The sequence below is a fragment of the Panthera uncia genome, chromosome D4 (genome assembly GCF_023721935.1).
Source record: "Panthera uncia isolate 11264 chromosome D4, Puncia_PCG_1.0, whole genome shotgun sequence".
In the NCBI taxonomy this organism is placed as follows: domain Eukaryota; kingdom Metazoa; phylum Chordata; class Mammalia; order Carnivora; family Felidae; genus Panthera; species Panthera uncia.
In genome coordinates, this window is record NC_064807.1 from 1,310,409 (window position 1) to 1,337,154 (window position 26,746).

At 47.3% G+C, this 26,746-nt stretch overlaps 1 protein-coding gene across 1 annotated transcript in view; it reads left to right on the top strand.

Moving 5' to 3' along the window:
* Positions 1-2: 2 nt before the first annotated feature.
* FAM120A (family with sequence similarity 120A) overlaps positions 3-26,746 on the top strand; it is a gene marked incomplete at its 5' end in the record, with an annotated part of 95,277 nt that continues 68,533 nt past the window's right edge. The window contains 3 exons of the mRNA XM_049632672.1: positions 3-449; positions 17,158-17,404; positions 20,935-21,017. Of these exons, the coding sequence (XP_049488629.1) occupies positions 3-449; positions 17,158-17,404; positions 20,935-21,017 (777 nt within the window). The remainder of the gene's footprint in view (positions 450-17,157; positions 17,405-20,934; positions 21,018-26,746) is intronic.

Sequence of the window (26,746 nt, forward strand, 5' to 3'; positions counted from 1 at the left end):
ACATCGAGAAGCACTGCCCGAGCGCCGTGGTGCCGGTGGAGCTGCAGAAGCTGGCCCGGGGCAGCCTGGTGGGCGGCGGGCGGCAGCGGCCCCCGCACACGCCGCTGCGCCTGCTGGTGGACGCCGACAACTGCCTGCACCGCCTGTACGGCGGCTTCTACACCGACTGGGTGAGCGGCGGCCAGTGGAACCACATGCTCGGCTACCTGGCCGCGCTGGCCAAGGCCTGCTTCGGCGGCAACATCGAGCTCTTCGTCTTCTTCAACGGCGCGCTCGAGAAGGCGCGGCTGCACGAGTGGGTCAAGCGGCAGGGCAACGAGCGCCAGACGGCGCAGCAGATCGTCAGCCATGTCCAGAACAAGGGCACCCCGCCGCCCAAGGTCTGGTTCCTGCCGCCCGTCTGCATGGCGCACTGCATCCGCCTGGCGCTCATCCGCTTCCACGTCAAGGTGCGGCCCGCGGGGGCCGGGGCCGGGGTCGTCGCCGCCCCCCCCCCCCGGGATGGGGGGAGGGGCGGGAGCAGGGCGCAGGCCGGGCGAGTCCGGGGTCGGAGGGCGCGGGGGCGCAAGATGGACGCGCGGCCTGGCGTCCGGCGGGCGGGGGAGCCCGGAGCCCCGGCCGCGCCGCGGGCTTGCGAGGTGCGGGCCCCCCCCCCTCCCCTCCGCTCCGGGCGCGACGCTCGTCTCGCGGGTGACCGTGCTCGCGCAGCAACAGGTTTTCGGTGCGAGCGAGTGGGCTGCGCGGCCACGCGAGGGGGTCCCGGCGGGGTTGTGCAAGCCGCTCGCTGCTGTCACACGGCGTCCTAGCCGGGGACAGCCTGCCGGGGCCTGCCGAGGTGCACCGCTTTCGAGAGGCGACACGCGCCTTGGGTCCGGGTTCCCTCCGAGACGACACTTTTGAGAGAAATTGTCCGAGTTTTGTGTGCGCCAGATTTCAAAGAATTGTGAGATCTGACATGACGGAATCTCGTCGGTTCTGGGACTTACAGTCTTGGGTTTTGTGCATCTGTTGCGAAAGGCGTAGCGGCAAGAGTTAGGGCGAAGGGGAATGGGAACCGGATTTCCAGGGATGATGTCTCCGCACGGGGGGCCTCGGCCACTTTGGGCCGGGCACCCCGGTAATCAGAGCCTCTGCTGTCCCTTTGGCAGAGGGCTCCACGCTGCACCCGGGCCAAGGGCAGCTTCGGGACCCAGCAGCCACTGCAGAGATAACATGCAAATCAATGACCCTGGGCTTCGTTTGGATTGCTTCCTCGTTCATTGCTTTTTGTAAAAAACTGGGGGGCTGTTTTGGTTTTCTGGCTCTGGCCACCGTGTCTGTCTTACAACTTGTTTGTCTTGCCATTATTTCTGCTTGCAACCGCTTGAGCCCAAAGTTTCTGAAATTCAGTCTTCCTGACTGCCTGAGTTGAGATGGTGGTGGGGAAGCCTAAAGTGATAGCGGAAGTCCCACCCCAACCCTGTTGCAATTGGTGACGGGGTTTGCGAGTCTGCGGGTCGAGGCGGCTGGGAGATCGGGGATTGGTGTGTGGGCCTGGCCGAGACACAGCCAGCGTCCCCTGGGGGTTTGGGTGAGCGCCTAGGGCTGCTGGCATTTTCTGCCCTGGAGCCCGGGCTCAGGGAAGTAAGGCAGCCTGGACTCCCGGCCGAGATCCACCTCCTGACTGTGTCCGAGAAGTATTCCGAGAGGAAACTAGCGCTGAAAAGACAGGATGAGCTTTTGGTCAGACGACTTTCAAATATTAGGAAGGATTGGATTCGGTGTGTCTATCTTTGAGAGCGCTGCTGAATTCTTTATTTAACTGTAAAAAAGTTTATCTTTGCATCCCTGTGAATGTGTGGCTTGCCTACTAGGTGCTCAGAAGTTTGACCAATGTGTGAATGTTTGGACACTAGATTTAAGATAATTTCTTCCACTTAGCTTTCCAGACACAAGACGATATTTTTTGCTTTAGTTAAGCTTTTGATTCCCAATATAGAAGCATAGTATAGTGTTGGTTGCTCAGGTTAGTGCAATAATAACTCAATTAACTGGAGGCCGCTTGACCTGGCAGTCTCACCGTTTTGGAAGACGTCTAAGAAATTTAGCTACTAGAAATTTCTCAGCAGCCAAACAAGAGATCAGGAAGTTTTGGTACTGTGACCCCCTCCTCCCCCCCCCCAAAAAAAAAAACCCACAAAAAACAAAACCAAAGCTTTCTCTTTCCTCCTCACTGGAGAAGCAAATCTCCTTATAGACTGCCCTCTTCTTTTCAGATGTGGTTCTGATAAGCTTGGTTATCTGTTTCTAAGGTCAGCGTGAGAAAAGGGTGTAGAGGAAAGTCTGCCAAAGGCAGGAGCACCATTAATAGCAAGAAGTGACACTTCAAAAGGGAGAAGATTAAAAAAAGCCGTAAAAACCAGACATAATTCTGGGGCTACTTTGGAATAAGGAGAACAATTTTATGTATTTGAGGAGCCCCTGAGGGTTTTCTTAAGAGAATGGAGCGATGTGTACTATTTTTAAAAGATGCCCATTAAAATGGTTAAGTAAATTAAAAGCATGAGAATATATCACTGTATACCTGTTAGAATGGCTAAAATAAGCCATACCAACACTACTAAGTGCTGGCAAGAGTGCTGAGCCTCTGGAAGCAGTTCACGTGGCTGGTGGGCATGCATGCGGGCGCACCACCCTGGAAAACAGTTCCGCAGTTAATGTTAAATATACATTCACCCTGTGACCCAGCAGTCCCTCTCCTGGGTAATTACCTAAGGAAACTTTTGTTCATGCAGGATCCCTACTTTGGTGTTCCTGGCAGTTTTATTCATAATAGCTAGTGCTGGAAACAAACGAAATATCCTCTGGTGGGTGACTAAACAAACTGGTCCTTCCATAGGGTGCAGTCTTCCTCACCAATGAGAGGGAGGAAGTATCGATACAGATACAGACAACTACTGGGGTGAATCTCTAAGAATTTATGCTGAGTGAAAGAAGGCAGGCTCAGAAGGTGTGATTCTCTTTCTATGACATTCCCCTGAAGATGAGGCTGCATTGATGGGGACCAGATGAGTGGTTGCCAGAGGGGTGGGGTTGGAGTTGGGCGTGGACATAAAGGGACAGCAGGAGCTTTTTGGGGTGATGGAACTTTTCTGTACCCTGATGGTGGTGGGAGTTACGTATTTTAAAACATACAGCTACACATCAGAAGTACGTAAAAGTTCATTTTACTGTACGATAACCACAATTTTTTTCTATATAAATTATATAAAATTGACAAAGGAATTGACGTAAAATCTCACTCTATGTAATGTTGGGCACGTGAGGCACATGTCTTATAAAAATCTGCCATCTTGTTGGCCTCCTAGGCTTTTGTAAACTGGCAGAAAGGCTTAATTTCCTGTCAGTTTTGCTTAGAGAAACCTTTTTTGACTTAGAAGACTATGTCTTTGGTAGAGTAATAATTGTAATTTTTTTGTACAGTAATAATGATATATTTTTAACCATTAGAAGTTGGCGTATGAATCGGCTAATTTTGTTGAGGTGTTTGAACTGCCTGGCCTGAACTTGGCTTCTGCTAGGTACTGGGAGTGTTTCCTCTTGTGTATTTTGAGTCATCACAACCTTTGAAACTTCAGTGAGGGACTGATTTATTTAAAAATCTTGGTGGCATTAAATCCCTAGACCTTTTCTTAGTGATCCTGCTGCAAGTCTGGAGTCGGCGTGTGGGTTTAAAATGAAAACCTTCAGATCTTACCCTGAGTCGGGGCTCTAGCGTGTTTACTTAGAGCTGACATAAGAAAGCCGAGCTGCTGTTTTACGACAGTGGAAGTCTGTGAGTTTCGGCTGTGACTTGAGATTTGGGGGATGACAGTCCCTATCCTGGCGTACCTGGTGGGACAGGGACCGACTTGTGGACAGGGACCGACTTGTCGGGTGCCTGCCCTTGCTGGGCCCTTTCACAGAGCTGTCTCATTTGGCCTGCGCAGGGTTTTGTTACTCATTTTGTATGGAAAGAGACAGAATTGCTGAGTAGGCGACATCAGGGGACAAGTAACCAGTAACTTTCTCAAGAGGGAAGTGCGGAGTTGAAGGCAAAGTTCAGTTTCTTTGTGTAAGAATGCCTCGGGGGTGTGCCTGCCTGCAGTTCACTCCCAGGTCAGATCCCATAGCACAGCGCCTCTGCTCTGTTTTCCAGCCACTGTGGGAGTGGGAGCAGCAGGGTTTCTGCCCAGAGACGCTAAACACCAGCAGTACACCTTGTTCTCAAGGACCTCAAATTGACCAGGGAATACTTAGGTTCAAAATTGACCACATTACAAGTAAAACCAGTCATCCTTTTAAAATCCTTAGTTTAAAATATTTACTTTCTTCCATTGTACGGGTTTTAGGCTGGCTTATCTCAGCCTAAGGTCTTCAGGGTTCATCCATGTTGTAATGTTGTGTCAGTTTCCCTCCTTTTTAAAGGCTGCGTAATATTCTGTGGACCGTCCATTTGGTCTGCCCACAGAGGCTTGGGTTGCTTCCCGTTTTGTCTGTTGTGAATAATGAAGAATGCTGCAGTGAACTTGGGTGGGCAAAAATCTGACCGAGTCCCTGCTTTCAATTCTTTTGGAGAAGTGCCCAGAAGTGGAATTGGTCGTTGTATGGTAATTCTGTGTTTAATTTGTTGAGGAATTGCAATGCTGTTTTCCACAGCAGCTGCCTATGTATGTTTTATATTATACTTTGCACAATAATATACTACCAGTAGTTTCAATTTCTTGACATTATGATCACAGACTACATTATTCAGCTACTTTTTTTTTTATAAGGATGTAAAAAACTTTCCATGTCTATCTATATGGTTCTAATTCTTTTATTTTTTATTTTTTTTAATATTTGTTTATTTTTGAGAGAGAGAGAGAGAGAGAGACAGAGTGTGAGTAGGGGAGGGGCAAAGAGGGAGACACAGAATCTGAAGCAGGCTCTAGGTTCTGAGCTGTCAGCACAGAGCCCGATGCAGGGCTTGAACTCACGAACTGCCAGATCATGACCTGAGCTGAAGTCAGACGCTTAACCTACTGAGCCACCCAGGCACCCCTCTAATTGTTTTTAATGCCTGCATGGTGTTCGATAATTTCTCCAGCGCCTGCAGAGGTGCATGCACAAACTTTAAAAACCTTAAAGGACTATTGAGCCAGCATTGCCAGACTTCACATTTTTCAGGAAAGCCAGAAATCCAGATCTTTATTTACAATTATCCCATTTAAAAAATACTGTTTAAGCGAAGCAAAATAGGCTGTGGGCTGGATTCTGCCCTCGAGCCCCCAGCTTGTGATTTCAGCATTGATTTCTAGAACACTCATCACCTTATCTAAATCTCTCTCCCCTTTTCTTAAAGTTAGACTGACCAAAGCCAACCTTTCCCCTCTGTCTGCCTTGTTCGAACCCTTTTCAGTCATCAAAGTGCTCCCGTTTCCTGGGGCTCCTGAAATAAGATAATAGTCTGCTTCTCTCCATTACATGTTCTTCCTTCTCATAATCCCAGCGTTGCCCCTTTGAGGGTACTGCTGTCCGTGTGCTCATGCGACACCTGCCTGGTCCTGTGGCCTGCACAGACCTGACGGACAGCTGGTGGTATGCGCTTGAGACCGAGTCTACCAAGCCCCATTCACACAGCTGACCACGCACCCCCTGCCTCCTGTCCTTCACATCCAGTGGCCGTTGTGTTTGTGTTTGTGCTTGCGCTTTAGCCACCCCAGAGCAGGACCCTGTACTTAGTGGGAAACTTCACTGTTGACTTCAAATGTCGTCTCCCCTCTGCAGCCCGACCCCTTTTGAGCTGGTCTTCACTGTGTTTCTGTTCCACCCTTTGTGCACTTGGTCTGATGCTGCTTGTAGCCCTAGCTGGTTCGAGTCTCATGACTGTCCACTTCGAGGTTATGCTCCTTGCCTAGAGTCCCCCCCCCCCCCCCCGTATTTTGAGCCCCAGCCTGCCTGTCCCTCCACCAGCCCGGCCACCTTCCACGTGCCCCACTCCTCCTCCTCCTCCTCCTCACTCCAGTACCGCCACCATGTTAACTCACCACGTGGAGCCACTGGGCCTAACAGGCGCTTGTGCAAACGCATTGGTGGTTGTGAAACGAGATCATCATGTGTTTACCACTGTTGGGAAAAAATGATATAGAATAATAAAATTGAGCACAAAGTACAGCGCAAGACTTATACTAAGGGTAGATACCGTTTCATTCACCTGTGTCTGGGCAGTCGTCAGAGTCGCATCTGCATTGTGACCGGCCTCCCACACCCGTCACTTCACTGGTGGAACTCATCCTGCACACCATGTCGTGCCGCCTGTGGGCCCCTCGGGTCAGTCATTCCTGCCAACATCTTGAACAAACCATTAATCCAGACTCCGTGTTGAGGCTCAGACCCTCCTGTGATCTGAGCTCTTTCCACCTGCCTGCGTGGCTCCCGGTTCCTGTGTTGTGCTTCATCAGTGCTCCAGCCAGCCCACTCACTGCTTCCCCAGAAACGGCCTGCTTCCCTAGAAACGGCCTGCTTCCCCGCTCTTCTCGAGGCGCTCCTTCGTGTCTAACTGCCCACATCTGCTGGTCGGAATTTTGCTCATACTTTAAAGCCCATCTCAGGCACGGCCTTCCTTCACAGAGCCTCTGATGTTCCCAGAGGTAGGCCAGGGACAAGTGCAGCGCCCTGCTTTCCTGTGTTCCACCTTGTTGTGGCTACCTGTGTGCGTATCCCCAGCTGTCAGCTCCTGGAGGGCTGGGACTCCGTTCACTCCCGCGTGGGTTTAGTATGGGTGCCGAACTTTTTAGTCACATATTTGCTTTGTACTATTTATATAGACAGAGAAATTTCATTATTTTCTTCTAACATCTGGATCAATGCCATTATGTAAGGTTTATTTTCTCACCTTAAATTTCTGATAATCTCTTTTCTGACTGGTTCCCAGTGATGATTCTTCTTCCCTTTGGCAAATATTGAGTGCCTGTTACTGGCCAGGCATGGAGGAGCGACTACATAGGAAAGAAAGGAATCCTCCAAGGAACTTAGTCTACTGACAGGGGGCTTGTTCATGAAGACTTCTCAAGTGTCACCATCTTGAAATAAGGTAGATCGATCTGAGTTTCAACTTCATAAATTCTGAAACTTAAATTTTCATGTATTGGAGGGGCACGTGGGCAGCTCAGTCAGCTAAGTGTCTGACTTTGGCTCAGGTTATGACCTCATGGTTCGTGACTTTGGCTCAGATTATGACCTCACGTTGGGCTCTGTGCTGACAGCTCAGAGCCTGGAGCCTGCTTCGGATGCTGTGTCTCCCTTTTTGCCTCTTCCCTGCTTGCACTCTGTTTGTCTGTCTCTCAAAATAAATAAACATTAAAAAAAGTTAAAGTAAAAATTTTCATGTAATGTATTTTGGAGTAACATTTTTAACAAGGACAGGATTGCTAGGAGTTAGCTGAAGCTTGAGGAGATTAGTATAGTAGGCTAACTAAACACTGAGGACAAATAATGTTGGTGTTTCTTTTTTTAAAATTTTTAAAAAATTGTTAAATTTTTAAAAAGTTTATTTATTTATGAGAGAGAGAGACAGACAGACAGCATGAGTGGGGGAGGGACAGAGAGAGAGGGAGACACAGAATCTGAAGGAGGCTCCAGGCTCTGAGCTGTCAGCCCAGAGCCTGATGGAGAGCTCAAACTCACAAACTGTGAGATCATGACCTGAGCTGATGTCAGATCCTTAACTGACTGAGCCACCCAGGCACCCCAGTTTTTAAAGTTGATAAAGTTTAATTTACATGTTCGTTATGACATCCACACTCTTACTTGTTTTTTTAGTGGAGAAAGAAAACAGTTTTGTCATTGGATAAGCGGTGGCATCAAGGCAATCTATTAAAAAGATCGCAACAAAAAAAAGAATCTCAGCCTGTCACATGGCCTGCAGCCACAGTCTGTGCTAATGGTGCGCTCTGATGTTACCATCTAAAGGAAAAGTAAAACCTCTGTCTTTTGACAAGTAGGAAGTTACCTCTTGGAGCCAAGTGTCTAGGCTTCCTGAGAGATTGGGGAGATGGGACACAGCCCTCCTTTTGTCATTATATGTTTTTAATTTTATTTTTTTAATTGTGGTAAACTATAAAGTTGTTTTTTTTTTTTTTTAACCGTTTTAACCATTGTTAAATGTACAGTGCAGTGTCACAGAGCACGTTCACTGCTGTGCAGCTGTCCTCATCACCCATCTCCAGAACTTCTCATTCTCCCAGACCTAACCTTGTCCCCACCAAACACTAACTTCTGTCCCCCACCCCCTCCCAGCCCCTGGCACCCACCACCTGCTCTCTGTCTCTGAATTTCACTGCTGTAAGGACCTCATGTAAGTGGAGTTGCCCAGTATTTGTCCTTTTATGACCAGCTTACTTCCCTGGCCATGGTGTCCTCAAGGCTCATCCATGTCATAGCAGGTGTCAGGATTTTATTCCTTTATAAGGCTGACTAATATTCCATTGTGTGTACACACCACATTCTCTTTATTTATCTGTCGATGGACACCTAGGTTGCTTTTGGCTATTGTGAATGATACTGCTACGAAAATGGGTGTACAAATACCGGTTTGAGTTTCTGCTTTCAGTTCTTTGGGAATATGCCTGGGAGTGGAATTCCTGGAATGGAGGGTGGTTCTGTGTGCAGGTTTTTGAGGAATGGTCCTGCTGTTTTCCATGTACACTCCCACGCCCAATGTGCGAGGCTTCAGTTTCTCCGCATCCTCATCAATGCCTGCTTATTTATGGTTTGTTTGTTTTTTTTTTTGTGACAGTAGCCATCCTAAATGGGTGTTGAATGGTATCTCATTGTGGTTTTGATTTGCATTTCCTTTATGATTAATGAAGTCGAGAATCTTTTCATGTGCCACTCCCTTATTTAAAAAATTTTTTTTTTAATGTTTTATTTTATATTTGAGAGAAAGAGAGAGAGAGAGAGAGAGAGAGACCATAAGCAGGGGAGGGGAAGAGAGAGGGAGACACAGAATCCGAAGCAGGCTCCAGGCTCTGAGCTGTCAGCGCAGAGCCCGACGCGGGGCTCGAACCCATGAGCAGTGAGATCATGACCCGAGTCGAAGTCGGCGCCCAACCAACTAAGCCACCCAGACGCCCCTCCACTCCCTTATTTTAAAAGAAATTCTTTTTCCTGGCTTTTAAGACCACTGCAACCAATTCTTAGAGAATACAAAAGAGATGTGTAAGGTAAGAAGCTGTTCAGCTCTGATTCCAGATTTCATGATGGGTGAGACGTAGTTTTAGACATCTCTAATGTATGTTATAACTTTAAATTGCTCTTTAAACAACAGTAAAAACCTTCCACCAAATCGGAGTTAACTTTTACGTCCTTGTTCCTGTGCTGGACTTGAGCAGGACCTCACTCACCTAGGACCTGGTTACTAGAGCTCAGATCAAGGTGTCGTTTTTGAAAAAACAAAAGAATTTAGGTGACTCATATCCTCTTATGTTCAGGTTAACTGACATCTTCTAAATCTCATAGGTGGCAGGAGGGTGTGTCGCATTCTTCCCTAAGCTGGCATGAAACCATTCTAAACAAAGACCTCACACGGTATTTTTTTTTTCTTTATATCAGAAGATCTATTTAAGACAACTCACTGTGTTTCAGGTCCCATATGTTTGAAACGTGTGAAGAAGCCCATCCTTTCTCACACAGTTTCTTAAAGACAAATGGTAGCGGACTTTTGTCAGCACTTATTGAGGAATGACTGAGCTGTTTACAGGTAGTAGCTCATTAACTGTCGCTGCTGCCCTGTGAGGTAGGGAGGGCATGATTTGCACATCAGGAAGGGAAAGTGCAGGAAGTGTTAGAGCAGTGGGGCTCACCCACCTGGCGCCAGAGACAGAAACCTTCCTGTGCCAAGTGCCTTGACCCTGGAGATTAGGAGTATGTAGCAGTGTGAGCTCGTCGTCTGACGGGACCGTCCCCATAGCTGTTGTCAGCATTAATAAGTAGCTATACTCTCAGAGTAAGCTTGGGGAACTTTTTGGTAAGCATTTCTTGTGAAAATACAGAGTTCTAATGGACATGCCTTTTTTAATGACACGCATGAGATGAGAAGATTCACCTGGGGTTTGGAGGCTGGAACACAGGCTAAGTGTCGGAGGCTGCATCGAGGCTCAGTGCAGCGTCCCTCACTGGGACCAGCGGCGGGCATTTTGCCAGCTGCTGAGGCTCTTCCACCCCGATGGTATGTGTTTCTGGAACCAGGTGGGCATGGAGGCAGGCGAGGCGCTTTGTGCTTCCCACGTGGTTCCCAGCCAGGAGCCGGAGCCGGTGCTTGAGTTGTGCGTGCAGGGGCTCTGGGGTGCACCCCACATCTGCCCAGCAGTGGCAGCCACAGCGAGTCAGTGAAGGCCTAGTGCCTTTAAGGTGGTGGTGGTCTCGGGGAGCCAACCCAGGGTTTTCCTTACTGAGGCTATACACAATTCCAAGTTTGGCTCGCTCTGGGGGAGGGGAGGCTTTACCCCCTACTACCACTCGCTTGTAGGAAGGAAGGTCTCAGGGCGTTGTGTTTTAGCTTGCTTTATAGTTTCTTGGAGTTAAGTTGAAATAATTATCCCGGTATTGTATGTGATAATTTTTACTCACTTCTAAAATTAGAATTAGGAACTAGGTGTACCAGTTTCGTTGTATTGCGCCCAGTTTGCGCCTGGAGCTGGAGGCCAGGGAATCAGAGAAGCAGGTGCTGTCCATGGGCAGGTCAGGTGGGAGGCGAGCCCGGGAGCGCAGGGTTTGCTGGCCCAGAGAGAAGGTGCTTGGAAGAGAAGGACAGCCAGTGCCTATCAGACCCTGCTTCTCTGAAGCTTAACCTCTGGCATTTAAGTAAAAAAAAATTGTTTTTTAATTTTTGAGAGAGAGCAAGAGCGAGAGTGAGAGACAGAGAGAATCCCGAACAGGCTCCATGCCCAATGTGGAGTCTGACGTGGGGGTCCATCCCATGACACTGGGATCATGACCTGAGCTGAGACCAAGAGTCGGACGCTCAACAGACTGAGCCGCCCAGAGGCCCGTGTGGCATTTAATTTCTATCTTTAATTAAATAATTACTTCTCAAGTCCTGTTTTGATGCAGCCTAGACCCTTGCACTGACCCAGTCCTGCACCCTCGCTTTGATCAGGCTCTGTGATGCGGGTCCTGAGGCGTTGTCCACGGGCCCTGGGCAAGTGGACTTGGTTCACATGGTTGTGGGTCTGTAATGACCCAGGCTCACCTGTGGTGGGCTCTCCTGCTTCCCGAAGCCCCACCATCTGCGGAGAGAGATGTTTTCACACAATAGGCTCTTTGACTGTGCTGTTCATGCCCGTTAATGCTTTGTTCACCTGGCGAAGTAGCTTAAAATAGTCTTCCAGCTGGTGTCTTGTAGACTGTTGACTTTTTTCTTTTTAAAATAAACTTCTTACTGTGGAATAATTTTAGGTTTATAGAAAAGTTGCCAAGATGGTACAGAGAGTTCCCGAATATCCTTCCCTTTGCTTCCGTGCGTGGTAACAGCCTGTGAGCACGCACAGTCGTCAAAACTAAAGAAGCTCGCATCGGTGTGCACGGTGAACTGGGGTGTGCTTCGTTCCCATCTCTTCCCTCCTTCCACCTGGGGCCTTTTAGGCTCTGGGCTGATCTGGGGTGCCCTGTGGCCTTCAAGTGTCTCGTCTCCCCGGGCCCTTGTGGGCCAGGACAGCTCTCAGCCTCTGCTTCTTTGGTGACCTTGGCACTCTGGATCCGTGAGCAGCTGTTTTGTAGGCTGGCCTCCAGTTTGGGCTGCCTGATATTTTCTCGTGTTTTTTTTGGGGGGGGGGGCCAGAGGTGCAGTGCCCTTTTTTCGCAGCGTACCATGCTGGAGTCTGCCGGCCTCTGCCCCGGGACACCACTTCATCCTGTTTTCTGGTTTGCTGCTTCGCTGCTTCGGAAGTGGTCTTTTAGGGCAGCCCCTATTTGAGGGGCTGGTGTGGGTGAGCTTCAGCTGCTGGGGAGGGATTTCACGTTATTGCTGGAATTCTTCTGTAGGGCATCTTTTCCCCTTTGTTTGGACTCTTATAGGCCCGTGTATCTGTCTCATACTTTGGGGTAAAACCCAGCATGACATTCTTTATTTTCTTGCGCACGCTGTTCCAGCTTTGGCCATTGGGAGTCTTTCGGGTGGGTTCCTGTGTCCTTCATTTTCTGAGCACCTCCTTCCTTTCTGGTACACAGGTATGTGGCTGCAGGCCTGTCTTGGATTTCCCTGCCCCAGCATCACCCATTTTTCTCAAGGGCCCTGGTTCCATTTAGTGAACGGAATTTAGAAACCAGATGGAGGTGGGGTGTTCTTGCTCCTAAGGTGTGGCTTTTCAGCCCTTGGTTGACAGCTGGGAGCTGTGCATGTGCTCACTTACGTCTGATGATTTCTCTGCCTGTCTGTGTTGTCACCTACACACCAGTTCGTAGGATGTCTCCATGGCTCAGCCGGCACCACAGGGTTGTGCCAGCCTCCTCCCTTTGCCCCAGCGTAACCCCGTTCTCTGACAGTGGGACACCTGGCTCGTCCACCACACATGAAGTGGTCTCAGTGCTGTCACCTGCACCCCTACACCCTCGAGATACACATTACCAAGAGGGGTCAGTCCTGTCTGATCTGGTTTTAATTTGCATATGTTAAAGTTCATTCTCAGTGTGAGATGTGCAGTTGTATGAGTTGGACAGTGCATAGAGTCATGTGTGTCCACCACCCAGACCTCTGGCTCTTATCTGTGTCCTCTTGTGGTACGGCCCCAACAGGCTTTCATCACTCGCCTGTTGGGGAGGATTGTGTCTCTGTCACCTTGTGGTCTTGAGGCCATGTTGCCTTTCCTCAGTTAAAGGCATGGTATTTTTTTTTAAATATAATTTATTGTCAAATTGGTTTCCATACAACACCCAGTGCTCATCCCAACAGGTGCCCTCCTCAATGCCCATCACCCCTTTTCCCCTCTGCCCCACCCCGCATCCACCCTCAGTTTGTTCTCAGTATTTAAGAGTCTCTTATAGTTTGCCTCCCTCCCTCTCTGTAACTTTTTTCCCCCCTTCCCATCCCCTATGGTCTTCTGTTAAGTTTCTCAGGATCCACATATGAGTGAAAACATATGGTATCTATCTTTCTTTGCCTGACTTATTTCACTTAGCATAATACCTTCCAGTTCCATCCATGTTGCGATAAATGGCCAGATTTCATTCTTTCTCATTGCCACGTAGTATCCCATTGTATATACAAACCACATCTTTATTCATTCATCAGTTGATGGACATTTTTTAAAGTTTATTATTTTATTTTATTTTTGTTTTATTTTATTTATTTATTTTGAGAGAGAGGGACAGAGAGAATCCTAAGCAGGCTCTGTGCTGACAGCACAGATGTGGGGCTTGAACTCACTAACTGTGAGATCATGACCTGAGCTGAAATCAAGAGTCAGTTGCTTAACTGACTGAACCACCCAGGTGCCCCAAGGCGTGGTGGGTTTTAATGGTGGGAGACAATACCAGCATTTTGGAAGTTGAAGGAAACTTAAAGACCTATGAATTGTACATTCCTGGCTTGGCAGATGAACTTCAATCCAGAACTGGGACTTAGGTGTTCTGGTTCTGTCCCCCTTGCCAGCACTCAGGGTGCCTGAGGTGGAACCATGAGCAGAATGGGAGGGGGCGGGGCGGGGTGGCCCTCCTTGCTTGGAGGTGTGAAGTCTGTGCTCATGGGCTTGGTTCCTTCATCTTTTGTTTTATGAAGTTAATTCTATTGGACAGCTATTTGTCTCATGCTGGGTATACTTTGAGGGAGGATTAAGGTATTGTTAATGATTTGCAGATTAGTGTTGTAGTGACTTAATAAGAACTCATTCACTTTGCCTTTTTTATAACTTTTTATTTTGAGAGAGCTAAAGAGAGAGAGAGCACTCATGCGCGCACTTGAGCAGGGGAGGGGCAGAGAGAGAGGGAGAGAGAGAATTCCAAACAGGCTTTGTGCTAACAGCACGGTATGAACCGTGAGATCATGACTGGAACCGAAACCGAGACTTGGATGCTCAACCAATTGATGAGCCACCCAGGTGCCCCAAGTTGACCAGTTTTTTGGCCATTGAAATATACACACTTACTGGCAGGCTCAGGGGTGAGCAAGGACATCACTAATACAAACATATCCACTCCTTACATGAATGAGTGGCATGTAAATTGTCTCTGTCTACCCAGCCATCCTCTTTGCTAGCTGTTTATTTATTAAATTAGAAAAAAGATGTTTATTTTTGAGAGAGAGAGGGTGTGAGCAGGGGAGGGACGGAGAAAGAAGGAGACACAGAATCCAAAGTAGGCTCTAGGCTCTGAGCTGTCAGCACAGAGCCCAACGCGGGGCTCGAACTCACAGACTGCGAGATCGTGACCTGAGCCGAAGTCGGATACCTAACCAACTGAGCCACCTAGGCGCCTGTTAATTTTTTCTTTTAAGGAAGTTTTCATTAAGCATAATTGCACCATCCCGACAGAACTGGTGGCATTTGCTTTCTCCCTTCAGTGCTTTCCCACGGAAGCAGCTCTGCGTGGCTCTGCACAGGGGCTTGATTCTGAACGGTTTGCTTGTGGGAAGCCTTCCCCACGTTTGCCTCCAGCACCGTGGGCTGCCCTGTTGACCTGGCTCATGGATGTTCAGTCCCTTTCTCCTGAGGAAGCCTGTTCCTTGGACCCGTGTTATGCTCCCCACGCTTGTTACCAGTGCACTGGTTTCTTAGGCTCCCTTTCATGGAGTAAGGTTACTGGGTCAAGTAGTGCGAACGTTTTATGGCTCCGGAAAAATGCAGGTTGTTTCCTCTGAGTTTTACTCCCATGGTCTCCCGTGCTCACCTCGGTCAGTGCACCTGCTCTTCCCCCTGGAGGGCCCGTGTGGGCGATGGCACAGGGCTGGCCCTGCTGCCCTTCCCGGGGGGGCTGTGACCGGCCTGTGGGTACTCAGGAGCACTGCCCCTGCCTCAGTGTCCCGGGAGAGCGGTTTCATAAACTCCCTCCCGGGACACTCAATATTGAGTGTACGGTGTGCGGCTCCTGCACGTAATTCTGTGCCCTGTCCACAGGGTGCCCGGCTCTGGAGCAGGCAGCCACGCTGCCTCTTCACCTCCTTGGAGGGGTGGGGGGCGAGGGGTGGCCACTCACAATCTCCTCTCATTTTGGGGCTTCTGGGCAGATTGTGAAGATTTATGATGAAGGATGCCTGGATGACAGCCGGGGGTTGCTGGTGGTTTAGAAGTCCTTTAGGACATTGCTGTCATTAGAAAGTTCTACGTCCTGAAGTGATGGGGGTTGGAGGCTTGGGCTGGGAGATGTGGAGCTGGCCTGATGTCAGAACTTTTTAAAACTGTACTTTTCCATGTTAGTGAAGGGACGAAACTGCGTTCTTCTAAGACCTTGTTGTTAGATGAAGGGACAAAACTGCGTTCTTCTGAGACCTACAAGTGAATTGACTGTATGTTATATTTTTCTTGTGAGGTAAAACATTTTTATCAAAATATTTATCAAGAGAATGCAGGAAGTTACTTTTCCTTTATGCATATTTCCTTTCAATATGCCTTGCTTCTGAGTGAGATTTCATTATAACTAACTTTCCAACAAAATATGTGACTACTTGTCCTGTGAAATTTGGTGAGAGATGGGAGAGATTGTATGGCCCTACCCAGCAGGTGACCAGTGAGCACTCACTGTTTGCAGGTAATCTAGTTTTAATTTTAATTCAGTATAGCCACTCATTGGACAGTATAGTTCTAGAAATTTATGTTTAAGTAAATTTACATTTATGTTTTTCACCTTTAGGGCTCTTTGGGGAGTTAATTTTCCGTTGTTAGCTGTATCACCGGATTTAGTTTAAAATTCTATTTTCTTTCTTTCTTTTTTTTTTTTTTTTTTACATTTTTAAAGTAGTTTTTTTTTTTTTTTTTTAAGTTTATTTATTTGTTTTGAGAGAGAGTGTGAGAGTGAGTGAGCACAAGCATGGGAGGGTGAGAGAGAGAGAGAGAGAGAGAGAGAGAGAGAGAGAGAGAATCCTAAGCAGGCTCCATGCTGTTGGCACAAAGCCAGATATGGGGCCCAAACTCATAAACTGTGAGATCATGACCTGAGCTGAAATCAAGAGTCAGACGCCTAACTGACTGAGCTACCCAGGCGTTCCTAAAATTCTGTTTTCTCAAATACCTTAACTATTGTAGAAACAAACAAACACAAAAAACCCTGCCAGATTTCAGTTGGTTAAATCAGTTTGGGAAACAGGAGAATTGATTGTCTTTGACTTTATATATTTTAGGAAGGTGGTTTTCAATGCCTTTTGGTATGTTTTTGGGAGCAGAGAGATTTGCAGAGCCTTTTACTTTTCTCCTGGTACTGCCACTGCCCTTCCCTTAGCATGCTGCCGACCCGGAGATTCGGGGGGCAGACCACTCACAATGAGAGAGCCAGTACAAGGAAAGAAGCCATGGCTTGTGGTTTTCATCACTGAGCAGGCAATGAGGTTAGCCCTGGTTCCCGTGGCGGTCCTGTGCTGGGGCTGCACTGCCAGCTCTGGTCCTTTGCACGGGGTAACCACATTACAGTGATGTTTGGGGTAAATGCTCACCCTTACTACTATCCCCATGTGCCAAGTGCTTTAGGGTGTAAATAACTAGTGGATTGGTAGGTGGTGGGTAACATGTGGCTTTTGTGTAAAAGACAAATCCTTCTGACCTATTTGACTTATTCCTACTTGGAAGAAATTATTTGGTTTCCCCAGGGTGGCTGGCTTCTCGCTGTCTCTTGCTTTGACACTTCTTTATTTTCTTCTTCTGTCCCTTTTTTCTCTTTCTGTTTTCCTTCATAATACTGTAAAGGGAATCAACTGGCATTGTGTATTTTGAAGCAGGTGATCTTTGAAACAGAAAATTAATTTGCTGGCTAGCTGGGATTTTGGTTACTGACCAGGAGATGGTTCCCACAGAGATTTCTCATGTGCGCCACGTGCCGTGCCCTTTATTGTGGTTTTTTGACTCTTTGGCCCTTTTGGGTGTTTCTGTGTCTGGGATTTGCAGATTTTGCACAGGGGAGTCTGTGTGGGTGCTGCAGCGGGGCGGATCTGACCGCGTGCTCTTCTCTCTTGCACAGGTGGCTCAGAGCATTGAGGACCATCACCAGGAAGTGATCGGTTTCTGTCGAGAAAACGGCTTCCACGGCTTGGTCGCCTATGACTCCGATTACGCGCTGTGCAACATCCCCTACTATTTCAGTGCCCATGCCCTCAAACTGAGCCGGAACGGGAAAAGTCTCACCACGAGCCAGTATCTGATGCATGAGGTCGCCAAGCAGCTGGACCTGAACCCAAACCGTTTCCCTATCTTTGCCGCTCTGTTAGGTAGGTGGGCAGTGTGAAAACTGCTTAATTTGATAGGGTTCTACACTAGGAACACACTGGTATTTAAAAAAAAAAAGTCAGTGTTGGAATGTTGTGGATTATACTTAACCAGGGAATGTGCCCCTCCTCAGTAGTATTCCTTACTCAGTATTATTTTTTGGTGCAATTGATAATGTGCTTCTTTTGTTCATACATATTTGTTTATGTGTTCTGTTCAGGCTGAACAACTAATTTTGGGAATAAATTCACTGATACTTTGGGGAAAGTGACATTTTAAAATCACCAATGTTAAGCACATTCTCACTATGGAAATTAGACATTTAACCCTTTGGCACAAATTATGTTTGTTTCAGAAGAAAATACGTTGTGCAGTTAGCGCTGTCGCTTTCCTGCATGTTGGGGACGCTTACTGCTTTGAAAGGGAAACAACAGACATAAGCTATCTTGCCTTGTTTCTAACACCTACATTTCAAGTAGACGTATAAATATCTTTAAAAACTTCCTTGGAGGAATGCTTCATGCTGGATGCCTAGAAAAGACGAACTCTTGTTTTGATTAAAATTTGATACATTTGTTCCTGTAAAAATGACTTTCCGATAGGTATTATATTCTCTGTCACTTTTGTTTGCAGTTTGCAGTTTTTTTCTTTCTTTTCTGTCCATCCTGGTCTGGTACAGCGTGCATATCTACAGCTGCTTGAATACCCAGCTCTAGAGGCTGCTTTTCTAAGAATCATGATCACGGTGTGGGTGGGTGTGCTCCGAGCAAGGCCCTCCTGTGACTGTGGCCTGTGGGCCACAGTGGCAGGTAGGGGGCCGCTTGGGACACACAAGTGGTTGTGTGTGAACGCTACGTGGTCTCCAGATTAGTGGGATCTTCCTGTGCATTCTGTGTTCTCTGCATTCTGTTTTCTCTGGAGTGTGTAAAACGGCAATTATACTGTGGGCTGTTTTTAGATTTCTATGTATCAGAACATTTATAAACATTCCAAAAGGTTTTACATAATTAAAAATTACACTGAAGGAGCCACAGTTTTTCATGTATTATTTGGAGTAGCATTTCAAACTGTGTGTAACCACATTAGTCAAAAATTCTGATTTTGAAAATTGTCCTTGTTTGAATCTAATCTCAAATATATGCTGTTCAGTACTTGGTATTTTCTGTCCATTTCTGACTTGGGATTTTGGAGAATTAAAACTAATTTTCTAAGTATAGTTTCATATTTTCAAATATTATAATGCAAAAGGTATTTCTCTGATGTTAAAAGTGATTATGTAGATGGGGATATTATGAAAAACTTTATATTAAATATTATACAAAATGACTGCGGCATATTAATTGAACTTAAATGAGTTGGAAAATTGTATGCTTCCAGAATATTGAATCCCTTAGCTAATTTACAATATGGGAAGGTATTCATTTATTATATTTAAGAAACGTTGAATATATTTTTGTGGAGATAATTTAAGCTCTGTATTCTTCTAGCTAAATTATTATGTGAAATTTTAAAATAAATGAAAAGCAATAGTTAACATTTTGAATAATCTAATAATGAATTTAGGGCTTGGAGTTTCTATAAAAATTTAGATAAGTTAAAAAAAATTTAGACAAGTTATAGGTAAGTTCTTTTTTTTTTTTTAATTTTATTTTTTATTTTTTAAAATTTACATCCAAGTTAGTTAGCATATAGTGCAACAATGATTTCAGGAGTAGATTCCTTAGTGCCCCTTACCCATTTAGCCCATCCCCCCCTTCCACAACCCTTCCAGTAACCCTCAGTTTGTTCTCCATATTTATGAGTCTCTTCTGTTTTGTCCCCCTCCCTGTTTTTATATTATTTTTGTTTCCCTTCCCTTCTGTTCATCTGTTTTGTCTCTTAAAGTCCTCATATGAGTGAAGTCATATGATTTTTGTCTTTCTCTGACTCACTAATTTCACTTAGCATAATACCCTCCAGTTCCATCCACGTAGTTGCAAGTGGCAAGGTTTCATTCTTTTTGATTGCTGAGTAATACTGCATTGTGTGTGTGTGTATGTATGTGTGTGTGTGTATATATATACACACCACATCTTCTTTATCCATTCTCGCATCGATGGGCATTTGGGCTCTTTCCATACTTTGGCTGTTGTTGATAGTGCTGCTATAAACATGTTGCATGTGTCCCTTCAATACAGCACACCTGTATCCCGTGGGTAAATGCCTAGCAGTGCAATTGCTGGGTCATAGGGTAGTTCTATTTTTAGTTTTTTGAGGAACCTCCATCCTGTTTCCAGAGTGGCTGCACCAGCTTGCATTCCCAACAGGTAAACTCTTAATTGGGTAAACATTTTTAGTTTAGGTTTGGTGTAAAGGTTTCAGTGTTCTCAACTGAGAAAGGATATTTCCTTTCCCTTGTTGTAACAGGAAGAGCAGCTATAGGAGTTGTTTTGTTGTAGAGGTTGGGTAGAATATTCAATTAAGTATGTGACCCAGATTTTAACAGACTGTTACTGATGTTGGAATTGACTTCATATTTTTTTTCAAATAGAAGCTTCACAAAAATCCAAGACATGTCCTACTTCACAGTAAAGTTCTGTGCAGGTGTGAGCACAGGAAAGCAGTGCAAAGCTCAGCAGGACAGTAGGACTTAACTCTGCTCCTCTGGATTCCTGGCAGTTCAGGACTCCTGGATTGTATACTTGTATGTTTAGAATATTAAGGTTAATTAATTAAGAACTCACCTTGTTTTGCTTTCCGTTAGCAGCCAGTTAATGAATCTGGCTTCTCCGTGTGGAGGGGACTAAATCATGATCTAAAAAATCACAGAATTATTTAGGAAGTTACCACTTTTAAATATCACCGAGAGAAGTAACATACTAATGATGTTGGTATGCTGGCATTCGAGAACTACAGTGAAGGGAGAGTGTTCCCCAAAAATGTGGTTTCTCAGCTGGATGCGATTCTTGTTTTTGACATAGCCCTGGTGATAGGGCACCCAGCCGAGTGGCATTCCTGGTGGTAGGGTGGTCTGTGCTCCGTCATCTGTTTGCGGGTGGTGGTGGAAGTGACCAGAGGAGGTAGCACAAATCATTAACCTAGCTCAGAACGATTTTGTAACTGTGCACTCTGCCTCTGCTGTGGAGCCCAGGTGACAGAGTGTGGTTTGAAGCCTGGGGTCTCACGAGCAGATGAAAGCTGTATCCGTTAACCCCCGCAATGTCAGACCGACCTGAGTACCTGGCGGCCAAGCGGCTCAGGCTCTGTACAGTTTGTTCACCTCGAATGCTGTGGGAACTGTCCTGTCCACATCATGCGGCAGCTGCAAGAGATCTGCCTGCTGTGTGTGGTTCTCTAGTAAAAGATGAAGAAGCATTTTCGGTTTTTCTGTGGAAGTTTTACGTGACGTGTCAAAGGAGGCAGTCTTGCGAAGTCCTCGCAAAGTCTGAAGTGAAGCTGCAGAGGTATCTGCAGATGATGATGCGTGTGGTGTTGCCGGCTTGCCCCGTGTCGCTGACGCCGTGTTCCTCACTGTGCCGTGTCTGTGTTGCAGGGAATCACATTCTACCTGATGAAGACCTGGCTTCCTTCCACTGGAGCTTGCTTGGCCCAGAGCATCCTCTAGCCTCACTTAAGGTACAAGTTCATTTCTTCTCCAACATGGGTGGTCATCAGCTTTTGAGTTTGCTGTAATTTTAATATGTGAATGACATTCCTTTATCGTTGAAGGAAACAGCTGCACAGCTAGGATCGCACCCATCCCCTCCCTTCCGGGTCCGCACCGCCTTAGAACACACACACACAGCCTCCCTTATCTTGTTCCCAACCCTACACTTTAGGGAAATTTGTGAATGACCTTAAAAATTCTCTTGGAGGAATTCACACTGTGTTCCTAGGTAGGTGGAGATCTTTTAGCTATAGGTTTTTAATATTGTTTTACAAACATTAATATTTTCAACAGGTGATACAGTTGCCTGTTACTTGGATCATATCTTAGCACATTTTGATAAATTTCATAACTCTATAATATTCTAAAATTGTAAAAGTCTAATTAAGGCTTTAATGTTTTCTGAGTGATGGAAGAGACCCAACCAAGTTCATCAGAGAAGTGTTCCCTTTGTACTGGTTTTGAATGCTTCGTCTTTTTTATCTCTCTCGCCTTCCTGTTGCGACCATGATGAGCGTGGGAAAGCTGTGCTTCCCGCTTCTCTAACGTGGGAAGTTGGAGTCTAACGTGGACTCAGAGTCCCCTTTCCTGGCGGATCGGCACCGTGACCACAGCTGCCATCTGTCAGGTGCCGATGGGAGGTCTGCTGGGCAGCCTGGGCCTCGGCTCCTGCAGTGAAGGGGGCTACTTGCCATGCTTCCCGGAGGCACAGCTCCCTTGAAATTCTGCCTCCTGTCAGAATTACCTTCCCTTCACAAACTGTCTCCATCCGTGTTTAGGTTCAAATTGCTTTTTGTGATTTAACTTGGAGTGAACTTTGGAGAAACCTGATCATTCAAGGGAAACTCTTTATTGCCTCTTTGCTCCGACTCCTTGCCGCCTGGACCCTGCTCTTCGTTGTGCTAACAGTTCTTGGGCCCCGGGTTTTCACCTTCCGTCTGAAAGTCCGTTTTTCTCCTCTTGTTAGAAATTACTTGTTTTCCTTGCTTTTTCTGTGCTTGAAGGAGAGTAGCTTTCTCCTGCTGTTGGCCGCAGTGCTCTTCCCGTGTCCTCATGGATGAAGTGCTGCGGTCTGTGTTCCGGGTGGCCCCACTGCTGATGTATGGCCTGCAGGCAGGTGCACTTGCGTTAGGTGTTGTGCTCCTCAGGTTTGCCGAACAGGAGCTTTTGTAAGTGGAGATGAAGGGAAGCCTGGCTTAATACAAGGTTCGTGCAGTTGTGGATAGCGGCAGAGAGGCTCCCGGGACCCCAGACCATGTGTGCATCTCGGCCGAGCTGGCCTTGGTCACGTGTCAGAGGTTAGACGGCAGCACTGTTTGTGGGATTATTGGGGAACCAGCTCAGTCTGCTGGCAGGTCACTAACATCATTAGAGTGTGTCTTTCCTAATTTTGTGTTAAGAAAAATGTTAAGTGTGTAAAAAATTGAGATGGACAACGTCCATCCATGTATCTAATTGGTTCTACAGTTAACATTTCGCCAAGAAGTAGATTTACATCTGTCTTTGCTTTTTAACTCCACTATTTGGAAGTTGCAGATACCCTGCCACTTCACCTGTGAAAACTTCAGTTTATATCATAATTACCTAAAATTAAGGCTAATGTATCTTAAAGTTTATTTATTTATTTTGAAAGAAAGTGAGAAAGTGTGAGTTGGGGAGAGACAGAGAGAGAGGGAGAGAGAGAGAATCCCCAGCAGGCTTCGTGCTGTCAATAGTGCAGAGCCCAACGTGGGGCTCGAGCACCTGAACTGTGAGATCCTGACCTGGTCCGAAACCAAGTCAGTCGCTTAACTGAGCCACCCAGATACCCTGAGGCCAATCTCTTTCTTACTTCTCTTACTATTATCATGTCAACTGCATGAACAGGAATTCCCTAATCTCTTAGGATTAAGTTCATACTCAAATTTTTCCACTGTTCCTGTAAGGCATTTATGGCGTTGTTTGTTGTTTTCGTTTAGTCAGGATCCAGTCAGGTTTTATGCATTATCATCATGTGTATTTTGAGTATCAGCTGGGGGTTTTGTGGTGTGATGGAGAAGCAAGCCGCAGTTAAGTTTTCAAGGACTTGGTAAGTTGTAGGCATTTTAAAGTCACATTCTAAAATGCAAGCACATCTGCTTTGAGTTCACATATCGCAGAGCTTTTTTGTGTTAGTCCTTTACACACACAACATCTGTGTGCTGCGATGTCATTTAGGCCCCGCGACACATGTTGGGAAGTGGGATGCGATGGTCTCCTTTCTCATGAACATCGCTGCTGGATCCCGCTGTCCGTATCCTGTATGCTTACTCCCACTCGTGAAAGTAACCAGGTGACTTGAGAATTTGGTTAGTTGTTGTGTGTAACCCTTTCTCATGATTTTTAGCAGTCTGTGGTATACACAGCTCTCACAGGCATCTGATTCATGTCGCCCTTCCTTGTCCTGCTCTGTAGCATTTCACCAAGGTCATCCCCACCAGATTGCTCTTCACAGAGGGTGGGCATTACATGAACCCGCTGCCTAGTGAGCCCGGAGCACCCCTTGCCGTGGAGCACCACAGTCTTCCCCTTCCCCCTGCGACCTCCCCGTCCACAGCTCCGGTTGTTAGGCGAGCACGCCCGGGGTGGGCCTGTGGGTGCAGCATAGCGCAGACGACCCGGTTGCAGGGTGATAGCTGCAGACAGCGGGCTGGGAGGGGAGCAGAGCTCTGTGTGCCGTGTTGATGATCAGGGTTGTGTTCCCCGCAGTGAGAGGGCAGTGGTGGACATACTCAGAACCTGGAATCTCCCAAGGGCAGTAGAAAAGCGGAGGTGAAGCAGCTAGGCAGGATCCTTTTCAGTTCTTTCGTTTCCATAGAAGAGGTGCTGGGAAGGTGGCATCATGTTTCTCAGATTTGATTTGTCAGTAAAGAATATTTCATTTGTGTTCAGGACAGTAGGAGGCCATGTTATATGATGGAAAATTCCAGAACCAGGGATGGGGCCTTTGGAGCCCGGGTTAGTCAGCCCTGGCGGGAGTATCCCCTGGCCATAAGCATGTGCTGAGTGGGCTGTCTTTCTTTAATGTGCTTTTTGAGTTGTTACTGCTGTATGATTTTGAGTCCTAGTAAGTGGTGGAAGTTTTATTTTGAGTAAGCACTTAGTTGTTTTAATTTTAAAAATGTTTTTAGGTCGGACCATTATTTTAATGGTTTTTGTGTTCCTAAACTTCATGTTAATTTTCACGCATTTGGTGTTTTTATCCCCATCAGTTGTTCTGACCCACAGGTGTCTCCTGCCACGGAGCCCCTTGTCCACCTGTTTGGTTGAGCCCCTTTGCAAGTGTGTGCTGGCCTTTCCTGTCCCCAGACCCCCCTCACGTGTTGGTCTCCCCCGTCGTGGACGGGCCTCTGTTCTGTGTTCAGCACCACACCCCAATTGTGGTCAGTGGGTAGTGCTGGTGTCCTCTAGGCCCCCCTTCCTGCGCGGTGCTTGGAACACCCCCATAGCTCCTGGCTTGCTTCCGCCTCTTGTGGAACTCTGTCCACGTTAGCCTGTGCGTGTCCTCCTTTCTGATTCGAATACCCTGCCTTCCTTCAACCAACGTTACCTCTCTCTGAGGCTTCTGGACACCAGGATGACCTGTCAGGTCACATCAGGAACATTTTATCTTAAATTTTATCTATAGACTTTAACCCAGAGTTCTTTGCTCTGAACATGTGTGCACACGTCTGTCTGGACCCGATTCCCCTTTCTCTCAGGTGTGTGCCTGGGGGCCGGAATTGCTGGTTACGTGAGAGCTCTGTGCTCAGCTTCTCGAGACGCGACCAGGATGCTTTCTGTTAGTGGCTACACCGTTCACTCCCTTCCCAGCGGCCTGTGAGGTTTCTGATTTCCCCGCATCCTCACCAACGCTCGTTATTGGCTCTTTTATTTTTAGCTGTCCCAGTGGGTGTGATGTGGTTTTGATTTGCATTTCTCTGATGAGTAATGATGTTGGACATCTTTTCCTGTGCTCCCTGACCATTTGGTTATCTTCTTTGGATAAATGTCTATTCAAGTCCTTAGTCCATTTTTCAATTGGGTTGTCTTTTTATTATTGAGTTGTAAGAGGGGTGTGTGTGTGTGTGTGTGTGTGTGTGTGTGTGTGCCTTTTTTTTTTTTTTCTTTTGTATTCTGGGTACACAGGTGTCATCGGACACATGATTTGCAAATACTTTCTCCCATCCTGTGGGTTGTGCTTTTAAAAACTTTCTTGATGTGGCTCTTTGATAATTCTTTTGAGATTCAATTCATCTCAGTACCACCTTTCACTGCTCCTAGTGACTCCACTCAGTCACTTTCTGTCATTTAGGGGAGCCTTGGGGGACCTTGCCAGTCTTCCTCTTTACCTTGCAGAGCCCTTATGAGCTCAGTGCACAAGGGCAGCCAGACAACTTGGCCGCACATCCTCTGCCTCCTGGGCCCAGAGTGCTGCCCTGGGTCTCCTCCCAGAAGAGCTCCGTCTTCCCTCCTAAACTTCACTACCCCTCCCTCTGTTACCACCACCTGCTGCTGGTAGTGTTCTCACGCGCTGACACTCGCTGTTGGGCCTCCGGGGGCCCGCCACTCACCTGCCGGTGTCTCCCTTCCCCCGGGAGCCCGAACCTCCCGGTGGGCCCTCGCCAGCTGGTTGGGCAGCTCCACCTGCCTCCGGCTCCATGTCCACCTCCTCCCTCGATGGGAGTCGTGGGCGGCGCCGTCCCTGGCTGAGACCACACCTGACCTGACAGTGAAAATGTACAGTCGCGGCTGGGGAAGGACCTAAACAAACGGAAATAAGCACTGCGCTCGTGGATTCAAAGACTTACTTAGATTTTACTACTTCCCTATCAGAATCCTAGCAAGCTTGTGTTTTTGTAGAAATTGAAAACTGAGCTTAAAATTCACGTGGAACTGCAGAGGACCTAGAATAAACCACAAGAGTGTTGAGAAGGGACAACAGAGTTGGAGGGCTTCACATCTCCCTGTGAGGCTGTGCTAACCCAGGAGGTGTGGTCCTGACACGGGCCAGTCACTGGGTCAGCAGAGCGCAGTAGAGCCCAGTGGAGGCCTGGACACATGGTCGGAAGGGGGAAGGGCTGGTGTTTTCAGTAACTGGACATCCCTGTGCAAAAGTGAAGAGAATATAAAAATCAACTCCAGAGTAAAAATCAACACTAGAGGAAACGTAAGAGGAGACCTTTGTGACCTGGACTGAGGCAAGGATTTCTTAGTGAAGTGCATAAAAAGCAAGTGGCTGAGGGAAAGGAACAGAGCGTGTCTCTGGTAAGGAACCCGTGGCCAGAATTTGTAAAGGACAGCACAGTAAGAAGATACAACCCAGCCAGAAAAGATGGGGGGACGTTTGAACAGGCATTTTCTGGAACGTCCAGTAGGTGCACAGAGGCCCTCCGCGTCATTAGGGAACGGCGGTGGGACTGCCACTGTGGCCACTGCTCTGCCAGGTGATTGCTGGGAGCACAGCCAAGTGGCCACCCGGATGTGGCCGGGCAGCTTCTTACAACTTTGAGCACGCACCTGCCATGTGACCCACGGGACCTCAGACCGACCCCACGGTCGGCTGGTGAATGGTGGGTGGAAGAGTCACACAGGGAGGCCTGGGAGTGGGGAAGGAGCAGACTTCTCTTCACTGAAATGGCAGATGCCAGACACTGAGGAGCTCTCTGAGACTCCTGTGTGAGCCCAGAAAGAGTGGCGC